The 22,484-nt window shown below is 35.3% G+C and overlaps 1 protein-coding gene across 3 annotated transcripts in view; it reads right to left on the bottom strand.

Annotated features, from left to right (window-relative positions):
* Window positions 1-22,484, bottom strand: part of WDR72 (WD repeat domain 72) — a 204,887-nt gene that overhangs the window by 108,458 nt on the left and 73,945 nt on the right. For all 3 annotated transcript variants that reach the window (XM_033107033.1, XM_033107034.1, XM_033107032.1), the window contains exon 14: window positions 16,082-16,284. In XM_033107033.1, coding sequence (XP_032962924.1) covers window positions 16,082-16,284 — 203 coding nt within the window. The remainder of the gene's footprint in view (window positions 1-16,081; window positions 16,285-22,484) is intronic.

Below are 22,484 nucleotides of genomic sequence, written 5' to 3'. Positions count from 1 at the left end.
TACTAATAAGCTTATAATTGGCCCAAAGGTCAGAAAGGATGTAGGTTGAAGAAAAATGACTTAGTCAGAATTGGTTTACCACTAAGAAGACAAAAGGACCAAAGGAAACAAACAAACAAACAACATGAGCTTCTTCTGTTTGAAATGATTCTTATGTGTATTTACATAAAGAATAACCATTGGTATATGTCTCTGTAGTCACTAGATAGCTTAGTCAATTCAATTTAACACATATTTATTACATTGAAATAAATACTTAGAGAATATCATCACCTAAAAAAGAAAAAAAAGTGTATAATATAAAGTTAATAAAAAGCCTAACTGAGGACACAAATTCTTTCTAAGGACCATATAACAATAAATTGCCACATATCTATGTAGTAATGGTTCGACAAGATCAAGGTTGTAGACTACCTTGAAGAAGTAAGCGTTGGGGAAAGAAGACAAAAATAACCCAAAAGCCAAAACAGATTTCAGAAACCAGGGCTCAAAAACTGAGTGAAAACAGTTACAACTTTTAGCAAAGATGGGGCCTTACAAGAATATGTGTTAATAAAAATAATCAAATACATTTTTTTTCCAGTGAAAAGTTCTACTCTTCTCCTTGTGGCCTATTACACTGAATTATATTGGAATCTAATCACAGTATTGCGTACTGCAGGGGTTAGAAAACCATGGCCAACAGGCTAAACATTGCCTACCACTTGTTTTTTGTAAATAAAATATTACTGGAACACAGAATTATTCATTTGTTTATGTATCATCTATGGCTGTTTTGGTGTTACAAAGGCAGAGTTGAGTAGCTGTGGCAGAGACTATAGTCCACAAAGCCAAAAATAGTTACAATCTGGCCCTTTACAGAAAAAAGGTTGCCAACGCTGGCCTATTCTAAATTAAGAGGAATTTTAAGTGTATACAAAACTTTCTTTTCCTAGCCAAAACCACAATATAACTATAAAGCATGCAATTTAAGGTGTTAAATCCCCTTGATTCAGGTACGTTATACTTTAATAGAGGACTCTATCTTAAGGTTGTATTGGTTGCTTATGTATCATTTATGTGATTTTCCACTACAAACATAAGTTGCTCTCAGATGTCCAAAGCCAGGTTCAAAGACTTCTTTTTATTTTCCGGCAGGAATATAAGACACAGTCGTCTTCCATCATTCCCACTGTAATTCTATCTCTAGTCATTTCAACTTCTCATCAATCCCTTACTCAACACCTGTCATTATATTCTGGGCTTTTGGATCTGCTGTTCCCCAAAGGAAAATCTTATTCATCCATTAAGATTTAGACCTAACATTATTTCCTACATTCTGTGTACAGCATCAGTCTCACCATCGACAGGGGTCTAGTGGACTTTGAGATCTAGGTCTACCAGAGCACATATATTATATCATAGCTTTTGCCAATTAGGTGTTCAAAAACTCAACACCAATTAATAATTTCCTTTCCTCGCTGCAATTATGCAATAGCTTCCTCTTCCTGACGACACATCCCTCTTCTCTAGTCCGATTTTCCACATAGCAACCAAAGTGATCTTTTCAAAACATAAATCAGATCCCATCACTCCTTTTGACTAACACCATGGAGACTCTCCCCTTAGTACTGAAACTAGAACGCTAGCTGTGTACTTGGGGTATCAGCCCCCGCACAGTGCCCTCCCTCACTCCAATGTGGACTTCTCATTCCCTCCCCACGCCCTTCGCTCCAGTCCTACTGGCCTTCTTGGCTCCACTGCCTACATCAAGCATATGCCTACGTTAGACTTTCTGCTTTGCCTAGAGGCTGGCTGCTGCTTGCCATTCAGACAGTATAAGTGCTACCTGCTCTGACCTCTGACCATTCAGCCTAGAAGTAAATCCCCAGGCATGCCTATCACACACACTACCTGTTATCAATTCCCTACAGAGCCTTTTGTACTGTCCGGCATTGTTTTTTTTCTTTGCTTGTTTGTTTTGTTTTGTTTTTAAATTCTGGTGTATCGCCTCTCCCGAGAAATGTGAAGTGCCAAGAACGCCAGGACTTGGTTGAAATTTCTAGTATCCAGGAAAGTGGTTGGTACACAGTAGGTATTCAATGAATATTTCCAGAATCAATATTCTGTTCTCTATCCCATGTGACAAAACTTATATACTATGCTGACAGAGCAGTTCTTTCATTTCAAGGAGCTTAAGGCCCACTTGAGAAGATAAAAACAAATAAGTACGTGTAAAGGAACCAGGTCATCCATAGTTAATTTACAAGTGTTTTACTAGCAGATGCTGTAGTACAGGTGGGATTTGAATAAGTGAAGAGGAGAACATCTCCGGTACATGAGATTAGACAGAGATGCACAGAGAGCAGAGTCAGCAGGGCAGCTACCTGGAGGAGCAGGCACGAGGCTTGTCTGCAATTACTGAGACACCTTCTCCCTGGAGGCAAGCAGACAAGGAAGAGCAAATCCTCCGAGGCTCAGCATCTCGTGCCACGGCTAAGCCAGCACATCGCCCTATGTTCCCACAATAGGGAGGTACTGAAGAGCGTTTGCTGTCATATACATCACAAAGTGGAATCAGCCCTCTCCTCGCCAACCTTGGAGGAGAGAGAGAGTTCAGCCATTTCCCAATGATCTATGAAAGCAGGAAGTGATGTTTGCCACTTGAGGGATGCAGGATTGTGCCAAAGACTTTGCATCTGGGAAATGAAACATAAGTCAGGCCTCTTCATGTTTATTACACTTATAGCTCTAAAAGTTATTACAAACCTGTTGATTAGATTGTTGCTGGCTTCGGGGTGTTTGTATTGAGGGGAGGGCTGAGTAAAGTAATTATTTAAGGGGAGCAAAGGGCCCGTGATCTACAATACAATCCTCAGGCTGTTTTTTGGTGCTTATTTTAGATAATTTTATTACTAGAAAAAGGAGCCTGAGATTTAAGAGCAAGTGAATGGGGCAATAATGTAAACTTGGTTGGTTTAAGAAACTATATAAACACGTTGCCTTTTCATCTTTCTTTGTGACTCTGTATCAGCTTACTCTTGTGCCCATTTTGCCTATGGTGAATCGTCCCTCCCCAACATGTGGAACGTCCTAAATTTCATCACCAGTGTTTAATACATTTTTTTTCTTATAAACTTTTGAATTGGTTTGGGATAGTCTAAATATTGATATAGCTTATAAACTTTTGAATTGATTGGGACTGGTGTCTAAATATCAGTGGGGTAGCTGTTGTGTTTTAATAGCCTCTTTGCCATTATTGACTATTTCTGCTAGGTCACTCCCCTCTGTAAGCTCAAGTCACATGTAAATCCAAGGTGGACTAAAAGCAATTGAATGACAAAAATGTATTTTTTTTTCTTCTGGCAGTCATTTTCATTTTTTTCCTGAAAGTGGAAGGATTTTCCACTTTCTTACCATCTATTTTTCATGTGTAAACTTGAGTAGTATTCAGTTCATGCGTTTATTCAACAAATGTTTCTGAATGCCTGCCTTGTGTCAGACATGTGCTGGATGATACTGTGATAAACTGGTAAAGGAGATTCCTGCCCCTTTGAGTTTATGCTGTCGTGAAGGGTGTGGAAGACAAAAAATGACATAAAAATGATACTGAGAAAGAGAATGGAAGGTCGGGTGCTACTTTATGGGGAAGTGACATTGAAGCTTAGGTGTCAAGGTAAAGAATCAGAGCGAAAACAGTCTGGAGGAATACTAGCAGTAAGAGGATGATATGTTTCTTTAATCAGACTAAGTAGCTGGGAATTAAAAATCTGGGTTCTGCTCCCAAATCTACAGTTGACATTTTTCAATATATTTTTCATGTACACTTCATAATTTTAGACTTTATTCTGAGGATAAATACAACTCAAATTAATAATAATTGAATGTCCATTTCTGAGCCTCTTTTCTTCCCCATGCAGGTCATGCCAGTAGAAGTTAAAAAGACTAATTCGTAAACTGTGATGTGAATTCAACAGATTGGAAAGTCATATGGCTGAAGAATCTGTATAATCTTTACAGGACAGTTACCCCAACTGTCAAAATCAAACCTAAAACTCAGAAAGTATTATTGTTAAGAAAAGAGTAGATAGAGTTCCAGTTTAGGAGATATAGTAAAAATTACTTAATAATAATACTACTTGGCATTTGAACTTTATGACTATTTTAAAATATTAAAGAGGACATTTTCCAGGTTTTGATTGTGCATCAAGGTGTCTAGAATTTGGGGAAAAAAATCACCACAGGATAATAAAAATGAATTAAAATGTTTCCCTAAGTATCACTCATTAACTACCGGCTACTCTTGCTTTAATTCTCAAGTGAGGAAACTTTTAATTATAATGTGGTGCTGCACGTGTACTCTGAATGGAATTCAGCATATCCTGAAAATGGGAATTGGAAGCAATCATATTAAATGATTTATCAAGAAGATATTAGGCAAATGTTGTAAGGGATGTGCTGTATCATTTATACATAATGAAGTACTGAGTATCTTGTAAATTATATTGCTTAGTCCTGCTGATATTTTATGATTTGCCTATGAATTAGGTACCACTTAAACGCGCTTTTTCCCCCAGATAGATAAATAAGGGCCAAAAACCTTAAGTTTAATCCATTAGTAAAAGATAAACAGATTTTGATAATTACTTCCTGTTACAAAACTCAATTCTGATAAAGAATAATATAATGTTTTAGAATACAAGAGCTTAGTCCTAGAATCAATGGATTATGAAATACTAGTTTAAGGCAAAAAACCATCAAGCTGTGGCCCCATAACTGGGCCTCAAGAACACTGAAGCAAGCCATCATTGAGGGTCTGTGTGTTATCTGAGCACTCACTCCTGGTGCAGCTCACTGAATCTGCTCTATCTGATCCCAACTGCTCCCTTGAGTAAGATAGAAGGGTGGGTCATTTAAGTTAGATTTATATTTCAGTGGCATAATTTGTCATGATTAATGGAACTGTCATAAAAAGGCAAATAAAATTTTTATGAAATATACTCAAAGCTAGTAGTTTTCTGCTACTCACATGACAAATTCCAGACATCCATGTTAACATCAAAAATGTCATGCCTAAGGTAAACGTATGTTCTAAAGATTGGTCAAGCTGATCATTAGCATAACTAAACATAAAAGGCATAAAGACAAAATATGCTTAAGAGATCTTAAAGACAAACAATTTGTTACCATCTATCAACTTGACTTTAATTATAAGTGACAGAGTTGAATAAAAGATAGGTCCCTAGTAATTACAAATGTTGGACTGCCAATCGTATGATAACACATTTTGTGAACGTTCTCAATTTAGGTAACTTCTTACATTTGGAGAACCATATCAACTGTCAAATTATTTTCTAACTTAAGCATCATGATAATCATGTAGAAAGAGACAGGACCATGTTATTCTTTCCATAGTCTGCTATGTGATCACATGATGAATGCCACACTATGATTTTTGCCAAACATGGTTTGGCCTGAGAGATAAGACAGACAGATCTGCTAGAGCACAAGCTAACTCCTCGCAGGAACAGATAGGCTGAAGAGGTCCCAAAGGGAAACAAGAGACTTGATTCAAATTTCAGAAGCGATTAGTACCATGATAGCTACTCATAATCAGAACATTTAGGCAGAGGTTAAATGTTCCAGAACCAGAATAAGAGAGCAATAATCCTAAAATAGCAGCCACCCTGAGATAGAATGACTTCAATCTGTAGGCAGACTTCTAAGATTGGCCCCAAGATTCTAAGACCCTGATGAAATATACCTTCTTCCAGTTATTCAACCAAACACTAAGCTAGGTACTGTCCTGAAGGGATTGTGCAGATGTAACTAAGGTTCCAAATCAGATGACTTTAAAATAGATTATTTGAGTTGTTCTGACCTTATCACATTGAGTTTTTAAAAGCAGAGTTTTTTATGGCTGGTGGCAGAGGGACAAGTCACAAATTCAAAGTACTAGGGGACTTTATACACCAGTTCTCCACTGTGGATGACGGGGACTATGTGGCAAGGAGTGTGTGGCCCCTGGTCAACAGCCAACAAAAAACAGGGACTTCAGTCCTACAACCATGAGGAACTGCTTTCTGCCAATAACCTGAATAAGCTTGGAAGAGAATGCTCAGCTTTGGATGATATAGCAAACCCAGCACACACCTGGATTTTGGCCATGTGGGATCCTGAAGAGAGAACCCAGCCAGGCCTTGCTGGACTCATGGAACATGGGAAATGGTGATATAATAAATGTGTATTGTTCTAAGCCTCTACATTGGTGTAATGTATTACATAGCAGAAGAAAACTAAAACACCATCATCTCGAAGGGATCAGGCAGAAGAACCCAGAGTGGTCATCAGTGAGAGTAGAGATTGAGGATTGTGTTCCTAGAGAGGCAACCTGAAAAGAAGAGGTATACTAAGCAGAGTGATCAGACAGAAAAAATGAAATTCAGAGATCCAAGCCAAAATTAAATCCTATCAACTAATCACAGCAAAAGCAGGGAATTCTGAAATTCTGGGACTACAGAAACATCCAACTTTGTAGTACACTAGATCCCAAGCTTCGTTGGCAATGAATGTTCAAGAAAATGGAGTGGGGAAATGAAGACAGCACAATGTGGGAACCCAGCAGTGAGAGAAATTTGGCAGGTTGGAGCCTGGTTACAGAGTCCATCCATCAATGGATTCAGTTACACTAGGACTAAGAGAGTAGAGACAAGAACCAATTTACATACGATTCAGTCAAGACTGGGCTCCAAAATAGTCCTAAGTAAATAAAGGGAAAAGGAGAGACCCGGTAACTGGACCACTTGCTGTTCTAATATGCTACAATGCTAAAACTAGAAACAAAGGTTCTGGTGAACCTGTACCCCGCCATTACTACTATTTATGCATTCAAATTCATATTTGAGTTCAAGAAGCAAAAAGGAAAACTAAACGTTTGCTACCAGAGTTAATGGACCAGGCCAAGTTTTCTGTAATAACCACAGACCTCTAGTGAGATCTGGGAAGAAAATAACAAAGTTGTATTTTGTAAACTTGAATAATGGCTTCCAAAAAACCCATCATGTCTTGGACAATATATGAAGCCAAGACTGACAACAACAAAATCTAAAATGATCAGTCCTATGTGGATGTGCATGGAGTTAAACATGCATACGAAGTCCCTGCTGCTCACAGCAGCCTATTATGGCCATTTTTTATACCTGGTAGGAATAATCATAGCTAGAGCAAAAGCTTATGTAAGGTATTTTAATTTAGGATTACAACAGCCATTTCCAGGACATTTTCATTTAGGATTCAAACATCCATTTCTATGAGATTTGTAGTATGTAGAAAATTTCAAATAATGTCATTTGTCTCATTACTTGTATTAATGCCACTTGTGCATGCAGAGAGAACTCGTTGTGCCTCCAGGATGTCACTATCAAAATGCAATTCAGAAAAATACATGGGGATATTAGCTGGATATATTTTTCAATGAGTTCACATTCGTAGTTCCAATGAATAAAGCTAATATCTTAATACATTTTGTTTTTACCAACAAAGGGAAAATATTTCATGAGAATAAATGCTTTTTTTTTTTCCCTGAGAATTGCTTCCTGTTACATTTGCTGCTCTCCTAGGACCCATTTTCACATAAGTCATTGGGACAGAAGTACTGTTCCTGTTGGGGTTCCTTTTAATGGGTCCAGATGGTATTCTCAGTCAATAAGTGAGATTATCAGCTTTCAAGAAGAAAGATTTTATTTTCCTTCTTTTCTTTCCTGCGATAATCCACTAACCCTTTAGGTTAACTCAACATTTGAATTTCTGCAAACTTCATTTTTTTACACCTGACAATATCATCCATTGGGGTAGTCATCAAAAATAAGATATAAACACAACATATTACTGATGTGAGACATCAACTTGGTTACCAAGGGAACCAAGTTTCTATAAAGGGGTAACATTTACCATCAGCTTTTAATCAGAACCAGCAAGTTTCTCAATAACAGAACATCTAAGTCCACTGGAGTGAATTTCTATCCCAGCAGACAAAGACCTTTATCAGTATATTGAATAGGTCCATCATTGGGTCCTACAAAAAGCTGGGTCTGAACATACTTGGAAATGTCACAGGTTTTAAAAGGCAAAAACAATTTACAACTGAGAAGAAAACAGGTAGAAAAGGAAAGAAGAAATGAGGGAGGGAAAAAAAAGCCCTTAAATGGTTATGGGTGGGTAATACAGGATAGACATGATTACAGAATTCATAGTTTCTAAAATAACTGTATAAAATCATTAATGCAAATGAAAGCAAATTTTAAAAATATGCTTAATAAATTATGCTACACTGTCCCTCGATTAAGCTAAATACAAAATTATGTCTTTTATGTTTAACTTGTATTCATATTTCTATGCTAGAATCCCTACCCCACAAGTCAATTGATGAGTACAATCAGAATGTTTAATTCAAGAAGAAAGTTATAATATTATATGCCCATGTTTCTTACAAGGTTAATGAATATTGTGGGGTTAGAGAATGAAACTGAGATAGATCTAGGCTAAATCTCGCACTAAAAAGATAACACAAATATTTATTTAGTGAAAAGGTTTACTTTAGAATTAACAGAAGAGATAATACTTTTGAAACCAGCTAAAACCAAAGTAGAACAAACCCTTTCTCTGGTGGAAATCACAACTGCCTCTCGGCAATTATAAAAACAATAACACTGACCTTGAACTAACGTTAAAGGTCTTTGTACACAATTATATTTTCAGCTTTATGAATTTTCAGTTGCCATCTTAGCCACAAATTCAATAAATGCAGAGTTGATCAGTAATAGGAAGATGGCTCTTTTAGCAGCCTTCACTGAAAAAGGCATTTGAGAAAGTACACATTATCTCAGCATTTTCCGTGTTCAAAATGACAGCTCTTTCAAATCCTGCTCAGCACACCTTACATGAAAACTTATGACATCTCAGGAAAACAACATAAAAAATTCAAAATCAAATTCAATCAAAACTAGAAATGATCTAAATAAATTGTATCTGCAATCCTGGGCAATCGACAGTCAGCTAAAAGATTTTTATACCTGGGAATTTTTTTAATTCGATGTCAGGATTCAAGGTAACTCCTGAAACATTTTTTTTTCTCATCTTGAGTATATAATTTGACTTCTTCCACTGTATCTTAAACATAACAGCCAGCAACAGTAGAGAAATGCAATGAAAAAAGATCCCTTGCATGTAGTTAGCGTAATTAATAGATTCAATATTTATTACTGCCAGTCAGGTATCATAGCAACCTTGAATTGCTGAAAACTGCTAGAAAACTCTTCAAAACCAGCAAGGTCTGCTTCAGGGAAATCTTGGACAATACCGAGGACATTACTGGTTGTCAACATCTGTGGGTGTTGCTATGGGTGCTGTTACAAAGAACCCTGCCATCTATACAAAAAGGTACACACACAGAGAAGATGGGAGGGACACACAAGATAAATTGATAAGGAAATCAAAAAGAAGAATAATTGCATCGACAATATACAATAGGCACACGGTTCTGAGTCCATGTTTAACACTAATTCTTTTCTATTGAAGCTGGAGAATCCAAACGCAACTGAACTGTAATTGTGACTAAACATGAACCAGGGGGTGGAAATAATATCCTAAAACTCCACACTTGTACCATTTATCACAAGTCTTCATTTGAAACTCAAAGTGAATTACATTTAAAATAATATTTAAACTTCCACTTCTAAACCCTTGATAGTCGTTTATAAATGTGCAGAAGAGAAAAGAACAGGTTACTATGAACAAGAAACCAATATTGATTTTTCCGCGGTGCGGTAAGGCATCTCCATTCTATTTGGCTGCTGTCAAAGCCACTCTTTAACAGCTGGAGTCAAATTGCACTATTTACAGCAAGAGCCCTTGTCAAGTGGACCATAAGTATCCTAACAATACACTATTCAAATGGCACTTTGCCACACAAATTGCTGACTTGATGAATAACCTATGTCAATGACTAAGGCCAATGTAAAAGTTTCATTTTTATGAGAGGTTTTACATTCACACATTAAGTAAGCTTTCTTTGAAGAACTATTAGGCTATATATTTCAGGCCTTTGGATGCTGAAAATAATTAAAATCTGTTTAAATACATCAAGGGAACTTGACAACATTAATATGGATCTGGTGTTAATGACATTTGTCACGCGAGGTAGAACAGTGTCCTTCTGTCCCTGGCACTCCCCACCGGCACGTGCGGCACAATGCAGGACTTCCACCAGCCACGCACCATGAAATATGAGCATTCTTTCTTTGTGCTTCTGATTTGCATGGCCAACGAATGTTCAGATACGAGTAAGGCTTTGAAGTCTTGTGAGGAAATCCAAAGTTGCTTCTGTGTGTGAGGGGACAGCTGGAGTCATTTAATGGTGCATTTCCTACTTTTCAGAGTGACTCTGAGACCTCCTAAATTAGTTTTGAAACAAAGATATGATATGCTTTTCATAGTTTTCCTCAACATTGAGGTAGCTTTTTACCAAAAAATGTTTAAACTCATACCACAAAGTGAGAAAAAGGACATTCTTCTTAAAGCGGCTATAAAAAAAAGTCTTAAGTATTATGGAAATTTTTAATTAACTTTATAATCGTTAATATATATTATATACATATAAAATATATGTATGTATGTATATAAAATATACATACATATATTTTTTATAAAATATACATACATATATAATACTTATGAGAAGTGGTTATACTGTCACAAATTTGCATCACTTCACATGTGTTCAAAAAGCAAATTGCCTTGTATATATCTCCACTATTGTATTAATATATTTCTCTATTCTATCTTACTAGGAAGAGTGTTTTATCATTTAGGCAATATAGTTTTAGTTGGGATTCACAAAATCAAAACACTTAAAACAAAAACGTTATTCCGATGTTCATAGAGAGAAATTCCTATATTTTCATGAAGGACTTGCATGTCTAATAATAAAAATCTATTTTTCTTTTAAAATTATAAAAGCAATGCAAAATATTTTCTACATTAGAAAAAAACAGTTATATGCTGTTTATTCCATTAAAACGAGCATATCAAAAATTCACTACTGATCAAGAAAGTGAAAATTTTCATTCTATCTTGAAGATTTATCCCTACATAATACAATTGTTTTCAAATAAATATTGTGCGTTCTTTCCTATAGTGATTCAATTTTGACAATAAAAATATAGATAGTTCAATAAAAATGGAGTTAATTTGCAACAATGTAATATTGCAGCAATGCATTATTATTTCATATTTATACATGTAAATTTGCAGGTGACATTTTGAAATCTTACCATTTAGAAACTACTCTGGTTTTATTTTGGTTAAGTTCTTGTGTCATAAAATATGAAAGGACTAATGTTTCATTCTAATGAAGTAATAAGGAGTAGTGTGGTTCAGTTTTCTATTGGTGCACCTAGTGGTGCACCAACTGTGTTTTATGACAGGTAGCAGGATAAAGCTCAAATAAGATTTTTCAGCAAATGTCACCAAACAGACATCACCGTAAGGTCAACTAAAGGTTAAAAAATTACAAGCATATTTCTAGAAAGCTCAACTGGAATATAAGTAAATGTAAGTGCATTCTTTATTTATAATCCATTTTATATGTTTAGATAAAGATGCACATGTAAGTGAATTAAAGAAAATTCCATCAAAAAAATCTTACTTGGATTAGGAGCTATAATGTGCACATTTGTTTTCTACAAAGGGCAGATTTACAACCATAAGATTTTCATGAATTCTGTTCGGGAATAGACTTGATACAAGGTCTTTTGGATTACATTCCACATAGTGCTGAAGAAGTTGGGATACGTTTTATTAAAAATTCATGTATCTAGGGAGAGGGGAGCTGTTGGCTCTTTTGCTACTTCTTCCTAGTACCTTATGAGCTCCAAGTCCAGAGAGGACCATATCGATCAGAAATTGGCAAACTATGGTCAGTGAGCACCAAACCTGGTCCACTGCCTGTTTTTGTAAATAAAGTTTTACTGGAACACAACCATACTTGTTTAAGAACGGTCTGTGGTGGCTTCCATGTTCCATCAGCACAGCTGAATAATTATAACAGTCAAAATCTGGCCTGCAATGCCTAAAATATTTACATAAATATTTCCTTTACAAAAAAGTTTACTTATCCCTGGTCTAGTTGAACGTTGCATAATATAAATAAAATGCAAACCACATATGTAATGTTAAGCTGCATAGTAACCATATTTAAAAAAAATATGAAAAGATGCAGGTAAAGCTGATTTTAATAATATACTGGGGGTGTCAAAAAAACGTACATTTTAAGAGACGTTATCTACGTATTACTTTTTGAAGTTGAATTGAATTACATAGCAATGTGTAGTATATGACATTCACTCAAAAGATGGTGTTAATCAAATGAATGCTAGCATCTAGTCATTATATTACAATTTTAATACAGTATTTTTTTCCTTTCTTAAAATGTGCGTACATCTTTTTGGCACCCTTTGTATTTTACTTAACCCTATATATCCAAAATATCATTTTAACATGCAGTGCTAGCCAAATTTCAACTGCTCACTAGCCATACATGGTTAATGGCTACCATATTAAATAGTGCAGCTATAAATAAGCATCCAGGGGGAGCTGTTTTATAGAAAATCAGTTTTAAAAAGACATTCCCATGACACTACAGTGGGTCTAAATTGTGGCAGTTGAAATAATCCAGTTTATCCTTTTAATCATTTTACAGACAAGAAATGCAGGAAAATAATTTAAAACCAACCAGCCATCAGACAAAATAGGCTTTCTCTCCTTAAAATAAAATGAAGCTACAAAGACCTCAGCCACATAAAAATGATTTTAATAAGGTTGTTTATTTCCAACTTTGAAGCTAATTTCCTCCCACTGCAATTTAAACAGTTTCTATCTTGTTTTATCCACAGTAGAATCTGCGAAAAGCAGTTTCCCATCACTAATATAATATTGTATTCCTTTAAATCCTTTAAAATCCTGGTCCTCTCCTACCCCCAAAGATTTTTCTTTGTCTAGCTGCACAAATTCAACTCCTCTAGCAGTTCAAATTGGACTTGTTTTTTAAAAAAGTTTTATTGTACTTGTTGTTCTCTTTAAAACCTTTTCCCAAATCCATATGCACTCTTCAATGCAGGAAGAAAATGGGAATAGAGTATTCTAATAAACTGTAAATACTGCCAAACAGAAAGAGTTCACCACACAGATGATATTATATGCTTTCTTCCATTTAAATTGTTCACACTGCTATTCAAAACTATTTCACTGTGTCTCATAAAATCCACAACAAAAAAATCCTGAAACAGAGTAACCTCAGTGCTGAATTTCACAAGCTTATTTTCCTACCTCTAAAATGAGTATCATTTAGGTCCTCTACTTGAAAACTGTTTTTTTTTTTTTTCTGGTGAAAACTCACGAAGCGTGGCACAATATTAACGATAGGAGAATGGAGAATTTCTAAGTACTCTTGAAATCTCATGCTTATCAAATTTATAACTAAAAGAAGATTAGGATAAAACAAGCTCAATGATTTAACTCTGAGGATGAAATGAAGGTATGCAGGGCATAATTGGACAAGATATAATTAAGAGACACACAAATATGAAAGCTTACTGTTACTAGTTAACAATAAGTCAATAATATTAGAAGTACAGCATATGGGAAAAAAGGTGGTGATAGTCCTGTCTAATTCGGTTCTCTGGCTCTGTAGAGGCTGAAGGTTGGAAACTGTAGTTCTTTAAGGTAAAGGGCAGCAGCTAAGAAACAGAGTGGGAATCGGCCTCAGAGTAGGAAACTGAGACCCTAGCATTTTACTGCTTCCTGAAGTCAGGAAAGAAAATTATATAAAGAAAATGAAATCTATTTATATCATTATCACTGTCTAAAGGGTAGCTCTAAGATCCTCTAAAGAAACTGAAACAGATAGGAATCAGTTTACCTTCTGGAAATTAAACTAGTAAAATAGGCACTTGAATGAGATTTGCTCCTGCAGACTCTAGACATCAGACATGCACGAGTCAAAAGACATCTCTAAGTTCTCATGAACTATGCTAGCATATAATTCCCACTAGAAGATGCACCCTCCATTGTGAATAGAGAGCAACAAAGCCACATTAAGATGGGAATTCTTGGTAGTCAGCTGGGCTCACTCACTGGGCTTTATTTATCCCACCCTTATAATACGTAAGTGTGGTTCAATTTCCTGCCTTAGGAGACTAAGACCATACGACTTTCATCTTCAGTTGTGAATGTCAAAATTTTATCATATTGATATAACTGTCCTTATACAACATGACATCTTTCAAGTTAAGAACATGAAAAACAGTCTTGGGAAACCTAAAAACAAGTTGATGAAATGAGAAAAGAAAAAAAAAAAAAAAACACTGTAGTCTAATCTAGCTGTAGTCTAATCACTGGTTTCAACATCCGAAGGAGGAAAGTATAAACAAAAGTAGGTGGCCTACATAGAGCATTCAAAAGAGAAATCCAAAATGTAGGAAGTTTTTAATGTATATCAGCCTTGAACAAGGGAGACAGAGCCCTACTGGGCTGAAAGGGATGACTGCGTTAGACCCTTGGAACTCAGTGAGTGAATGAACACCCCATGACTCCATGTCCATCGAGGACCCCGTTAGATAATTCCACCTCCCTCCTCTCCCACACTCCCTGTAGCTTTGCTATAGCGAGAATGTGCTGAGTTATGAACAGAATTGCAATTATATTTATCATTGTAAGTTAAATGATGATCATTCTAGTTTATGTATTCATTTCTTGGGTGTTTGGTTAGTGTGACTCAGTTCTCAAAAGGTTAACAAACCCTGACCTGGCTGATAAAATCTAAATCAAGTCTCTAACCCTAAAATGCTGAAGGTAATATGCTGGTGCCCCCACCCAGCCCTGCAACTTTGAGGCACAGCTTGAGTAGCTATCTTTCTTGAAGATCACACATCTTTTTGCCTCTAACTATATATGTACATGAGATGAAATGAAGTTTTATTTAAAGTCCTTATTAATGCATTTTAACAGTCTTTGTATCATTAAAATAATGGAAAATGTTAATAATATGTAACTTAAAATAAGCTACAATTTGACTTAGAAATACCACTTCTGGAAATGTGTCCTATTAAATAATACTGAATATGAAAAATGCTTTAGGTCCAGAGATGTGTTATTCAGAAAAGTGAAACATAAAACACAATCCAAATATTAAGCCATAAAAATAATTCATATCAGTAACTGGTATATATACAGTATTTATAGTATGATGCAGCCATTAAAAAGAAATAGGTAATATTATGAAAATGTTTACATGAAAAAATACTACAGTAAATGTATGCATGTGAATGACATAATTATAACAAAGTGAGGAGATAACATGGAAGTGTGGATGACAAAAAGATGGAAGAGTCCCTTAAAGAAATCAAATTAAATTACTATATCACATTTAGAACTGAAAAATAAAAAAGCTCATCCAAATTTGTGTAAAGCTTGTTGACTTGGTTTATGAAAATAAATGCAAACTCCTTCATCGTGTATTAACTGAGGCTTGGAAGCCTAAAAAGCTGGTGATCCTAGAGTTACTTGCAGAATGTATCTAAAGAATTGTCCATATGATGATCCAGTTTTTCTGATACATTTTGGGTTTATTTGTAACTATAAAAAGAGGTCAAATACTCTCAACTGAAAAAGAAAAAAAAAAAAAATGGATCCAGACCACAGAATACAGGCTTTTTGTTTTTTGTTTTTTTTCTCTTCTCCATGGAAAACCATCAAGAATTGAAGAGTTAATATAAAAATTTTTAAAAAAGAGTTAACATAGCATTGGCTCAGTTTTGATAAGCTAGAACCTATTTTGTTTAAAAGAACGCTATACCAAGAATAATCAGCACTCAAAAAGTTATCCTGATTTACCTAAGATCACTTGGTAGATGTGTCTGGTACATCAATCACACCTGAGTTCTCGTTTTTGTGCTGATAATTGATTGTCACATATTTATGAAGGCGTATAACTTCTTAGTCAGGGTTGATAACCTTATTTGTAAGCAGCAACTGGATTTGAACTTACCTTACACGAAGCCTCCACCTGCAGACCAGGGCAAGGTATTGGCCCAAACTGGTAGGAGATGGAGGATCTCTGTTCTACACTTTTGTGCTTATGTGTCTCTGAGGCAACTGAAAATACAGATTCGGGCTTTAGAAACTGTGAATCATCACAACAATTAAGAATAATTCTTGCTCTCTCTCCCGTTTCGTGTCTTTCCAAAGTGCCTGGAAAATAAGATTAGAAATAAAAATTGATACAAAATATTTACCACCAAAGAATGAAAAGAACAAAACACTTTTAGCAGAAAAATCACAATTCTTTATCACGCCTTACTATCTTCTTGCAAACAAACAACAGCCTGCGAGCTTTCTCTAAATTATTCAAATTACGATCTTACAAAGGCTGAAATCATAGACTCCAAGAGCTCATCTCTCTTTGTGCTTTTTCATCCACTGAAGTCAACAGGGCATTCAAAAGTCTTTAACAGAGAAATCTCTTACTTATAATACAGTATGCAAGTGATCAATAACCAAAAACTATGGAATATTTTAGTGCTGTCCCCTAGCGTTCCAAATCACAAACAACAGAGAATCCACAGTGTTTTGCTTGGGTTCCCAGGCTTAAAAGGTTTCTATTGGCAATATATAACTTAAGTGACAGGGCAAGTAAGAACACAGGTGATTTGTATGACTATCTCCTTCACCCAAGGGCTCTCACAGATTCATGAATGCAGGCCATTTTAGGGTGTTGTTGCTGTTATTGTTGGAATTGTAGTTGATAAAACCTTTGGCCTTTATTTCTTATGTTATTAGAAGAGGAAAAAAAGTTCCTTTGCCCTCTTCTCTGCCATTCTTGCAGTTTCAGAATTTCAACGTGTCTGCAAGTTCAACGTAAAGTTAAAGGACCAAGTATAACACAGAGCAAAAGTATCAAAAAACAATTCACAAAGATTTAGTGTTTTTATCAAAACATTACCAATGCCATATGCCCAGTGCGAACTCAGTAAATATGAACTAATCATGACCGTTTTCTCGTATCAGTTGTGAGTTCATTTGCATTATTCATACCATATTAAATATATAACCTATATCCTACTAAGTAAAGAAGCTAAGAAAAATTAACTTGACATACAACCTAAATACAGATTTTTATTTCATATTGTTCTTTACCTACCAATGAGAAAGAAATAGTTCTACTACTTGCTAAGGAGGACAAAGATGATTCTTCCTGAGAGTATTAAGGAAATATCAATTTAAAGTAATTTTAGTAAGAAAACAGAAATAATGATTCGACACCACTGTGTCTTTAGACAGGAAGATATTAGGTTAGTACAAAAGTAATTGCAGTTTAAAAGGTTAAAAATAATTGCAAAACCTGCAATTACTTTTGCACCAACCTAATAGATAGATTTGAAGATTATGACTATCCAGTCCTCATTTCTCCTCCTCTCTTCTATCTCATTCCTTTACAGCAACTAAACTACCATGAGTTGGTGTGTTGGATTTGGAGAATCAGTAACAAATACTATGCTAAAATATTGGGGAAAACTTTAGTCTCTAGTCTCTTAATAATGATGTATTTTCATTATAACATTCCTACATGTATAAATTAACATCTTTAATGTATAAAACATAATAAACATTATTTCTCTAAGCTTTCCTTTTCCATCAAGACTGATATGTCTTCAACAAATGAAGTTGGCATCAACATGAAGGAAATCCTTTCTCTCAAGGATGATAATAAGAAGAGTTTCTCCAACCACAGATAACAGTTAATGCTACTTGAAAATGACCACATTCCAGAATGTGTAAATGAGACTTCTGGTAAAATTCACTGCCTTTATGAAGAATCTTTCTTTGAATATGGTATCACCATAGATATTTTCTAATCATAGGTTTTCTGTGGCTCTTCAAACTATGATATTTTTAAACGTTTTGAGAATTCTTGGGAAAGAACCTGTTATACTTTAACACATATGATATAGGCCTTATATATTTTATATATTCATATATATTATTCTATAACCAATGTCTTATACAAACATAACTAGTTCTGGTATTTCTTGTATTTTTCAGTGATGAAAATAGTTTACCTACAGTCTTGGGCAGTTGTGATCCATTTTCATTCATGCACAGATAACTAATCAGCTTAGCACCTATTATGTGCCATTCACTATGCAGGATGCTGGTAACATACAGTAAACAAGAACGAGTCAAACCTGGTCCCCCTGGAGCTTACTTAGAATGTAATGCTAGTGCAGAGGCAAGAAACATCAGAAAACTAATTTGCTATAATACTTAAAGTAACACATAAGCTATTTCCACGGCAAACTAAAAATCTCCCATTCCAACATAATATTGGACACATGGTTTTGTAAACAATAGTTTTCATCATGATTAATTACAACATACTTGAAAAATAGATTATTTTGTTTCAAAGAACTGGTTAAAGCAAAAATGTAACATAAGGAGTGGTTACAGTAAGTCAATTTCTTTAAAAAATTACCATAGACAAGTAAATTACACATTGAAAATAGTAAGTTGATTTTCTAGTAAGTTCAAGACAACAGCTTTTGAAAGCCCTTGGTCAAAAACCTGCAAGTGGATAGATAGGGATTCCCTTGTATGCCAGTTATTAATTTATCATCTCTAGTTCCAAATCCACCCTCACTGCTTGCTTTGGAAAAATGGACATGGGCTTGCAACATATTTTTCTTTTATTAGCTGGTGTAATGGTAACCTTTAGGGATAAAAGGTGCTGGAAAGACCTAGTAGAAGAAAGGGTTTTTCTCCTCAGTTCTGGTATGTTCTATTGCAGCCGTGTGGGTGGCTTCCCCCACCCCAGGCTCCTGCAGCAATGACAGCCAGCAGTACCTAGCAGACAACAGCTTCCCCTGGGAGATTCTTTGGATGGTTTCATAACAGAATGCCCACAGGGAGACATCTTGCTGCACAGCCTTCCCCAGTACCCTAAAGGGCACATTTCTGGCAAGTTCTACCACACCACAGCAGCTCAGCTACCATCCAGGGACCTCTCCAGCAAGCTGAGAATCTTAGTTCTGGGGAGAAGCTCTTCCTCAGGCAGCCTGTTTCAGCTCTAGGGGAGTGGTTGCTCCTTAATTTGCTATTCCTGTATTCTTTAGTTCTCATTCACCAATCCCTGATATTCAAATTCATTGTGATAGTAATTGTTTATGTTAAATTTTCTGTGTTCAAATTACTGGCCATTTTTCTTTCCTCATTAGACCCTGATCAGTACAGCATAATATTTCACTTGCAATGCAGAACATTCCTTTAAATATGGCCCTAAAGTTATGGAATTTACATAATTTCAGGGATATCGTTAAATAGTTGAAAAAGTCAATAGCACAAACAGTAAACTAGGAGGAGGACATGACCCCAAGGAGGTCCAAGGGGGGGGGGGCTTTACAACTATAATAAAACTGTTTTTGGACAGTTAGTCCAAAGAAACAGAATAGTCACTGCTTCCTGATAGTAAAGAAATGTCAGAAACCGAAGGTTTACAAAATTGCTTAATCTAACTTCAAATTTCAGGAGATTTTTGCTTTCCAATGTGAATGCAATGATGATTAGACCTTTTTTCTTTTTCTTTTCCTTTTGCACTGTACTACATCAAGTTAACTCACACTCTTCATTTGGAGCAATCTGAACATGGTAAGTAAAGACGTAGAGACTTATTTGAGTTAAATATTATCGAAAGTGACAGTTCCATTTCCTCCCTCAAAGTAAATGTTGTGCGAAAAACACCACAAAATCTATCAGAAGGAAACTCTTCATTGTATAAAATACTTTCCAGTGAATAGCACGCATTTTTCTGTTAGTTTACTATATGAGTTTTGATATAATTTGTTTTATCCTAAATTATTAGCTCTTGCAAATCAGTCTGTTGTTAAAAGACAGCTGTATTTTTAAATGCATTGGGAGTGTCAATATTTATAGGGTGCCTACAGTGTTTTTGTTTTTAAATAGAAAAAATAATCACTTTGTAATGTGCCTGTTATGAAATCTGACTTTGAATTATCAAGTTATCCTAAAGCAGGACACATACCACGATGGATGCTGCCTTCAACTGTGACAGAAGAGCAAGGCAGATGGTAAAGAGAACACTTTTAGGTGATAAAACATGATTTATGGTGTCATAGATTTGCCTATCTGCATGAAAGAAGGGAAGAAAAAGTAGCAATAGTTTATACTTTGATTCTCTTCCAAATAGCCAGAAGTTGGTTCCTTAATTTTGTTTCCGTTGTAATTTGCCCATATATTTAATATTTGCTGTCTTCTATCTAAACATCTTTTCAAAATCAATAAAATTATCATAACATACTATCAGTTAACGTATAGCTTTAAATTACGTATTTGAGAGCCCTAGCCAGACAAATCCACCCCACAATTTAACAACTAGGTCTGCTAAGTCTGTAAAAATATAATTGCTACTATCCCAAAAGGGACAGAAGTGGTTAAAAAAAGAAATCATAGTCACTTGATGAATCCATCTCCAAAGGATCAGGAGTAAATTAAGGTTCAAAAACAATACCCAAATGGATTAATATTTTATCACTTTGCATGAAAACACTTTATTAACTTAAAAATAATACACGAATATATTTGAGACAGTAATTAACTTACTATACCTCATGGTACTTTTCCTCAGAAGAACACTAGAAATTGCATTACTACAGAAACATAAAATCCTCCTACCCTCCTAAAATCACATATATTGTAAACCAACACCTTTTAAACAATTTGTTTCACAAAAATAAGACATTTTCAATTAAATATTCTACTTATTCTGAGATTGTGAAAAAAAATCAGTGTGGTAAATAATTCCTAGTATGTGATTAGTAATGAATAGAAATTGTCCTTACGCGAACAAACTTAACAGCAAGAACATTACACAGTTAGGTCTTTTTTCTACATCTGGCAGGCGTTTTTTTAACTAAATTCACCATGATATTGGCAATGATTAAGAAGACAGCTATATTTCAAAATGACTCTAAAACAAAATAGTCTAAGAAAAAGGCCTTACTAACAAATTTAGTAGTCAAATTCCTAATATCAGGTTTCAATAAAACAGCTGACTGAAAGCTGTAATCAAATTCCATGTATCAAGGAGTCTGACCATTGGGTCTGTCGTAAGATTTATCATTTACCTCCAGTTACACATGAAGTTCATTGCCTGGCTCACAGAAGTGTATGGAGGTCGACCTGGTGCCCCATTTCTAACAAAACCATTTCACAGTTACTGCATCTTACTCCAGAAAAGGCATAACTGAGGAGGTTGCTGACCAGAGACAGGAGATCCTGAAGGTATCAAACTTAGCTAACTGTTAAATAATGGAAGGGTGGGGAAAAGGAACGAATCTGAAAATATTAAATTAGGCATAAAGGCACGTGCCTTCATTCCTGAATACATCTGATTATAATAAATTCAGCTGTAAAATAGATTGTCGAGGATGTGGCTCATTTTGCTCTATATAAAGGTCCTAATATGACAGCAAACTCAGGATTGGCTTCACATCAACCGTCTATACCTTAAGGGTATATAGAACATATTTTTACAAAGTCCCTGACCACTGCGACCTTAACCCCAGCTTTGCCACTGCCTCCAGCACATTCAGAGCGACAGTGGAATTTATCAGCTGGGCCACACTCAACCCTCCCGTCTAAAGAATAAAGGGGTGGAGGTGGGGTGAAAGGAAAATAAAGGATTAAAATACATAGAGGCTTCAAGTGCTGAGATCCATAAGGAATACAAATAACGTGCTAATTTTAAACTAGGGTTTTCCTGATAAGGCATTTACTTATTACATACTCTTTCTTCTTAAACATGTGCTAACATGATGGAATCTATTATGACTAAATTTTAATTTTTAACATCCCTAAAACTGATACAATTTACAACCAATTTAATAGGTGAATGTTTACGGAAAAGTGTTTTTGTACTATGATGTAAAGAATATATTTTAATTAAGCTTATAATTACCTCCTCTATACAGAACATTAAAATTGTACTGATTCTAAGTATTGAAAATGTCATTCACTCTGTATTGTTTGGATTTTTATACACAGTATGCTTATTTTTAAATTTTAAACATTTCAAAAATGGAATTTTTTTCCTCTGAAGCTCTTGGTTGAAGGTTAGGTTTCTTAGGGGATACAATATCCTTGAAGAGATCTGACTCTATCATTTATTCACTCTGGTATCAATTAATTTGATTAGGTAAATATCTTGCTGAGTTGATCAGGAATTTTGCCTGGAAAGAGGAAGATAATTGAAAAAGGAAAAATTGGGGTACAGTCTCCTTAATAAGGTGTTGGATGAAAGGTGAAGTCATATGGAAAGTCACCTTTTTTGCAGGGACTTCAGGGGATATGGTAGAGGTGGAAGGACAAAAACATTTTAA

This window comes from Rhinolophus ferrumequinum, chromosome 6 (assembly GCF_004115265.2).
Source record: "Rhinolophus ferrumequinum isolate MPI-CBG mRhiFer1 chromosome 6, mRhiFer1_v1.p, whole genome shotgun sequence".
NCBI classification, from domain to species: Eukaryota; Metazoa; Chordata; class Mammalia; order Chiroptera; family Rhinolophidae; genus Rhinolophus; species Rhinolophus ferrumequinum.
The sequence above is the reverse complement of the archived record's forward strand: the minus strand, read 5'-3'. Positions and strand labels throughout refer to the sequence as shown.